At 58.4% G+C, this 6,731-nt stretch overlaps 1 protein-coding gene across 1 annotated transcript in view; it reads left to right on the top strand.

Annotated features, from left to right (window-relative positions):
* Positions 1–93: 93 nt before the first annotated feature.
* Positions 94–6,731, top strand: part of Tnxb (tenascin XB) — a gene marked incomplete in the record, with an annotated part of 44,476 nt that continues 37,838 nt past the window's right edge. Inside the window, 3 exon segments of the mRNA XM_013516898.1 lie at positions 94–177; positions 572–693; positions 5,498–5,654. Of these exon segments, the coding sequence (XP_013372352.1) occupies positions 592–693; positions 5,498–5,654 (259 nt within the window).

Here is a 6,731-nt window from a genome sequence, read left to right as displayed (position 1 = left end):
CCGGCGGCTGCGGGCCGCGGGAACTGTGCCGCGCGGGCCGCTGCGTGTGCGTCGAGGGCTTCAGCGGCCCGGACTGTGCCGTCCAGAGCTGCCCCGGGGACTGCCGCGGCAGGGGAGAGTGTCGCCAGGGCAGCTGTGTGTGCCAAGATGGCTATGCCGGGGAGGACTGCGGGGAAGGTGAGCGAGTGGGCCTGGGGCGCTGGGAACAGACGCCATGGGAAGACCCGAGCCAGCGCAGAGGGCGCAGGGGCGGCAGGAGCTGAGGGTGATCCTGTGCTGGGGGAAGGGGTCACCGTCCGCAAGGGGTGGCAGGGCCGTGGGGCCCGGCCAGCAGGCAGGGCCGGCCTTGAGACCTGGAGGAGCGGGATGGGGACCTCTCAGTTGTCTTTAAGGAGATGCTGTGTTCCTGGGGCTGGGAAGGCTGGCGAGAGGGCCCCCGTGGGCGTCTCCGGCCTGGGCAGAGCAGTGGAGATCTGCTGGGCCCCTCTGCCCACCCTGAGTGAGGGGCGTGGCCGGGGCTGGGAGGGGCTGCCTCAAGCTAACCCGCTCTGCTACCCCTTCCCCTGGGCAGAAGTGCCAGCCATCGAGGGCATGAGGATGCACCTCCTGGAGGAGACCACGGTTCGGACGGAGTGGACACGGGCTCCAGGCCCCGTCGATGCCTATCAGATTCAGTTCATCCCCACGGTGAGGGTGAGGAGGGCGCCGAGCTCCAGGAGCGGGTGGAACGGGCAGCGCCAGGAGAGGGCACAGGCTGTGCTGCCTTTGTGTGCCGCACCTCAGGCACCTCGTCAGCGCGCACCTCCCAGGCAAAGCCCCTGGCTTGGCCACCCCTGTCCCTGACGCTGTTGCCTAACTTCCTCCCCTCCTGTGCCTTCTGCTTTGTGCACGCACCCCTTGACATAGGGGTCAGAGAGGGGCCGCCGGCAACTCCAGAGCACTGGTGTTTCACAGAGCTGACGTATGTTAACTGCGGTCACGAAAACTGGTCACAGAGCGGCCGGGGATGTAGCTCAGTGGCACAGCACCTGCCTGGCAAGTGTGAGGTACTGAGTTTGATTCCCGGTACAAGAAGAAAAGAATAAGAAAACTGGTCACAAAAACTTGTCAGGGGGTTATATTTACAGTTCAGGGACTCAATCCAGGAGTGCTTTATCACTGAGCCGCATCCCTAGCCCTTATTTATTTATTTATTTATTTATTGTGTTTTGAGAGAGCCTTGTTTTAGCAGTTCAGGCTGGCCTTGAACTGACTATAAAGCCAGGCTGGCCTTTAACTCCACAGGGACGATCCTCCTACCTCAGCCTCCCAAGTGCTGGGATTACAGGCCAGCACCACTATTCCTGGCTTATTTTCCATTTTGAGACAGGGTCTCACTACACTATCTATGAGGGCCTCAAATTTGTGATCGTCCTGCCTCAGCCTCCTGAATTGCTGCGGTTACAGGCACGCACCAGCGTACCTGGCAGATCTTATCTGCTTTTGAAAAGCATCTTTTTTTATTATAAAAAAAACCATGTAGGCCCAGTGTGAAAAATTTAGAAAACATAGATAAGGAAGGAAAAACAGACAGAAGCAGAGAGGGAGGGAAGGAGGGGAGGAGGGGCAGTCCGGATACAAGGCTTTGCCTTTGGTTCTGTTCAGCGTCATCGCTTTTGGTTTGGGCCAAGCTGTCCAAACTGTTGTTGAAATAACTTCGAGCCTGTGAACTTGCTTCTCCTCCATGTCATGAGCGCATCGCAAAGCATTTTTTCTCTGCCTCCACCCAGCTTGCTCTTAAAACATTTGGGGGGCACGGTGAGGACAAGGCCTGTGGAGTGGGGACCGCCCTTCAGGCAGATCGGAATTGCGGGATATGGCTGTTCCCCGGGTCCAGATCATCTGATCCCCCCCTGGCCAGCTTGTGTTTTCCTGCACCATCTCACTAAGGCGACGGGAAGTGACCATTGCTACCAGCGTCACCAGCCCGGCCGGGACTCTGGAGAAACAAATAACGCCCTAGGCTGAGGCACTGGGACAGAAGGGACAGCTGAGGGCTGGGGATTTAGCTCAGCGGCAAAGCGCCTGCCTGGCAAGTGCAAGGGTGTGAGTTCGATTCCTGGTACCGGAAGAAAAGACAAAAAAAAAAAAAAAAGAAAAAGAAAAAGAAGGGACAGCTGAGAGGCGCTGGTGCCACCTCCGCCTTGGCCCCGGGCTTCTCACCACGCCCCTCCCCAAGCCCGGCCGGACCCCTAGCAGTCCTGTTTCCCGCGTTCTGGCCAAAGCAGAGGCTTCTGCCCCTACTCTGTGGCACAGCCAGTGTAGCGTGGGTTTTCTTCTCCTGTTTAAAAATTATATTTTGCTATAAAAATAATTTAACCGTAGGACAAGAATTTGGCAACTAGAGAAAAGAGAAATCATTCTTGGCTGCTTCACTAAAACAAGCACTGCTAACTTTTAAAGTGTTTCTCCCACTTTCTTCTGTGTGTATATTATTTACAGAGCTCTAATCTGGAAAGGGCAGGACTTTTAAAAGGAATTTTCCTAACAAACTTCAAGGCATGAAGAATTAAAATAAACACTGGCCATAGAGGGGCTTTCAGACAGCGCGGTCTCCTGCTCTGCACACAGACTCGTCCTTGAGTTGTCGAGCGGTGCAGCTTTCCTGCCAAGCCCAGGCTCCGCCCCTCGGTCCGTCCCGGCGGTGCTGGCTCTGCGGGTTGTGCCAGGCTCAGGCCTGCCCTCAGCTCCGCAGTCTGCCACCCCTGGGTCCCCTGGGTGTGAGGGAGGTCCCGTGAATTGGTCCCCAGACACCTGCCGTGGATACCAACCAGCCAGCTCCAGCCCTCAGAGCCTGTCTGTCTGCGCTCTGGCTGCCCCTGGGCTCCAGCCTTTCGTCCTGGCCGGTGGTCCCTCCCGTTCTCTTGGTGCGGAGTAGATTTGGTGGCTTCCTGTCCTCTGCCCCTGCCGTCTTCCTTCCTGTCTTTGCCTCATCCCTTCCTCTTTCCAGAAGCACCGCCGCTCCTGGTGCAGCGTGCAGAGAGGACAGCCCCTCCTGCCTGTCCTAGCACGGGTGCACTGTCACTCTGACCCGGCGGGGCTCGGCGTGCTCAGTGTGTTCTCTGACGTCAGCATCACCTCGGAGCTCAGTAGAAACACAGCTTGTCAGCTCCCGAATCAGGAGGGCCGGGGAGTGCCTGCTGCCCTGTGGGGTGACAGCCCTCCAGGTGAACCCCAGGGCCTCACGCCCTCCACCGCCTGTGAATGTGAGAGAAGGTCTGGGGCCTGAGGCGGTGAGCCCGAGTAGAAAGCGGGGCACGCGTTCCTTGTCTGGGTGGCGTCTCCTGCAGCCCGGACATGGGCTCCAGCACGCGTCCGCCGGGACACACACCTTGGACCCAGAAACGTTTTTGCTCAGGTCTCGTCCCAACATGGAGACAGGAGTGGGTAGGCTCCAGGGACCGGCCGAGGTGGGTCCTCCTTCTGCGGTCATGAGGTTGATATTGAAGATAAGGTCCAAAGCCTGCCAAGAAGACTCAGTGAGGAAGCCGAGCTTTACCAAGGAATAGAGCCAGCTGCCAGCCTCTGGCCGGAGAGCCTGTCTCAGGCCAGGGAGATCAGGAGGTGCTGAGGAGATACACGGGTTAATCTGAAGGCGTGAAGGGGGACTCTGTGGTAGGCTCCCCTGGGTGAAAGAACCAGGCATCAGCACAGAGGTGGGTGTGTGAGTGTGTGTGAGTGTGTGTGAGTGTGTTGGAAGAATAAAAGAGACAGTGACAGAGACTGTGGGGGCGACAGGCAGGTAGGTTCTGAGAAGGCTGAGGGTTTCACAGGTGACTGGTAAGGGCCAACTGAAGTGTTCTAGATGGAGGTGCATAGGAAAAGAACGGGTTCTTGTGTGTCCGGGAAAACTTCAACCCAGAAAACCAACAAAGCTTTATTTTAACTGGGTGTGGTGGCACACGCCTGAAACTCAGGGGTCCCCAACACCTGGGCCACAAGCCAGGGCCAGTCCATGGCCCATTAGGAACAGGTCTCCCAAGCAGAAGATAAGCAGCTGGTGCGACTTCGTGACCTAGTCGGAATCTATCTCAAAATTTAAAATTGAACAAAGGGCTGGGGATGTAGCTCAGTGCAAAGGCTCTGGGTTCAAACCCCAGCACCACCAAAAAAAAAAAAAAAAAATTTCTTTTAAAAAAGCTTTATTTCATCCTGAACCCAGAAATCACGACGTGGCCTTGTCATCTGTTTTTATACTTTGGTGTTTACTATGTTGATTTTCCCACAATTCTCTCAGTTTAGGAGAGTATCTTTGAAAATTTCCAACCCTACTTGGATGAATGGACGTGCACCCATCACGGCCAACATAGCTGAGCAGAACATAGTGTCCTCAGTAGCCGGCCTCGCCGGACAGCTCAGAGACACGGGGCTGCTAGAATGTTCACAGATGGCAGCTCCTCCTGCCTCCCCAGCGGCTGGCACCCTGAGAGACCCTTCCTGGGTCGGTGTCCAGCAGATTTCCTGGGGGAGCACCATACATAATCACGCTGCCTTAAATGTACTGTTGAAAGCGGAGGGTAGTCTTCTCACAGGCATTTTTATGCATAGATTCACCTGGGCATGTACATTAGCTACTTGATGAGCTATCTAAGGACAGGATAGTAGCTGGTATTTTTGTGTCTCCCGTGCCCAGCACAACGCCAGGTACAAAAATCGGCGATCGGGAGCCGGGCGTGGTGGCGCACGCCTGTAATCCCAGCACTCGGGAGGCTGAGGCAGGAGGATCGTTGCGAGTTCGAGGCCAGCCTGGGCTACAAAGTGAGCTCAAGGTCAGCATGAACTGCATATGGAGACCCTGTCTCAAAAAGACAAAAAAAAAAAAAAAAGGGCAATCAGGAAACATCCTTGTGCAAACTTTTCAGCAAGGCAGGGAGTGTTTTACAAGATCTGCAAGCCTGCCAAAAAGCCCCTGAGGGGAAACATTATGAGCAGGTCTCATCCAAATTACACGACCATGGGCAGCCCTTCTGGTGGGAGACGTGAGCCTGAGGGGGAAGTGAAACTTGAAGAGGGATCTGCTTTTGCTTCATCTCTTCTGAAAGGACAAAGCTCAAGAGAAGCCTCCTTGTGCCCAGGTGGTGTGGGTTGCGGGGGCAGCCACAGGGACAGAGTGAGTGCCCATGGGAGGAGAACCAGGGTCACATTTCCTGCTGAGGGTGAGCTAGTGGGACACTTACCCAGCTGTGCCTCCACTTCCTCATCTGTAAAGTGGGACTAACAGACTCTGTCTCATAGGGTTGTTGGGAGAACTAAGGGGGCTCATATACGCGAGCCGCCCACAGAGGTGGGTGGTGTGAGGTAAGGCTTTGGGCGTGCAGCCGTGAACTCCCATGCTCCCCACCTTAGAGTGCCGCGTTCCACGCAGTCCACGTGGACAGCTTGGAGTTGGGCAGACAAGACACTCGGGGACCAGAGTGCCCGCCCCTGATCTACCTGCTTCCCTCTCTCTCTCTCACAGGCAGAGGGAGGGAGCCCCCCGTTCACGGCGCGGGTGCCCAGCTCTGCCTCTGCCTATGACCAGAGAGGACTGGCCCCCGGTCAGGAGTACGAGGTCACTGTCCGTGCCCTTCGAGGGACCAGCTGGGGCCCCCCGGCCTCTAAGACCATCACCACCAGTGAGAGCCGGGCCCGGGGACGCGGCCCTGGGGAGGGCTGGGTTCCGGAGGGGCTGGGACTCTGCCTAGGGAGGCAGGGCAAGGAAGGGGCTGTGGCGGGGAGCGGCTAGGCTCCCGGGAAGAAGCCCATGGCCTGAGCCCTCCTCTCTGACCCGGCTAGTGATCGATGGTCCCCAGGACCTCCGCGTGGTGGCAGTGACGCCCACCACACTGGAGCTCAGCTGGCTGCGCCCCCTGGCCGAAGTGGACCGATTTGTGGTGTCCTATGTCAGTGCTGGCAACCAGAGGGTGCGGCTAGAAGTGCCCCCCGAAGCCGACAGGATGCTGCTAACTGACCTGATGCCAGGCGTGGAGTATGTGGTGACTGTCACAGCGGAGCGGGGCCGGGCGGTCAGCTACCCGGCTTCCGTCAGGGCCAACACAGGTATGGCTGGCCAGGTTTCCAAGAGTGCTGGTTTCCAAAGCCAGGAGCGCGCGGGCTCCTCTGACCTCTTTGGTGGGGCACGCGAAGTTGGGGGCCCCCGCCGTGCTCTGCCATGAGGGAGACAGAGCCCTGGGGAGCTCGCAGTCCTCTGGGAAGGCTTTGGGGTGGGCTGAGGGGACCTGCCCGTGGGGAGAAGAAGGAAGCAGTTGTCCTCGCCACCCGGGGAGGGAGAGGCCCGCCCCACTTAGCTACACAGACAGCCCGCAGTCAGCGCCAGCGCCCGCGGGCATGGCCGTGGCCTCGGGATCCGCGGGCCTGCAGGCTTCGGGACTGGGCTGCGGAGCTGGGTCTCACCAGCCACTAACCCCCAAGGTCTCTTAACAGACGCCGGGACCTTTGCTTTCTTTTCCTGTGACAGAGGGACGCCCACCCGGCTGCAGCATTCCCGCCCCACCCTTCTCTCTCCACCAGGCGCAGGGCCGGCCGCTGGCTTTTCTCTTCTCTTTCCTTTAGGGCCCCGACGGTGGTGGGCTTGGCGCGGGGCGCGAGGCTCCCGGAGCCGGCGCGCGGCTCGGTTCTCTTTCCAGGAGGGCCCGGCCGGGGAGAGGCGTCGGCGCTGGCGTGGGGCGGGTGCCGGGACCCTGCGGGGCGCT

The sequence above is a fragment of the Chinchilla lanigera genome, unplaced genomic scaffold (assembly GCF_000276665.1).
Source record: "Chinchilla lanigera isolate Chin_1 unplaced genomic scaffold, ChiLan1.0 scaffold00036, whole genome shotgun sequence".
Taxonomy (NCBI): Eukaryota; Metazoa; Chordata; class Mammalia; order Rodentia; family Chinchillidae; genus Chinchilla; species Chinchilla lanigera.
Note: the sequence above shows the minus strand (reverse complement) of the source record. Positions and strands in the feature narration are given on the sequence as shown.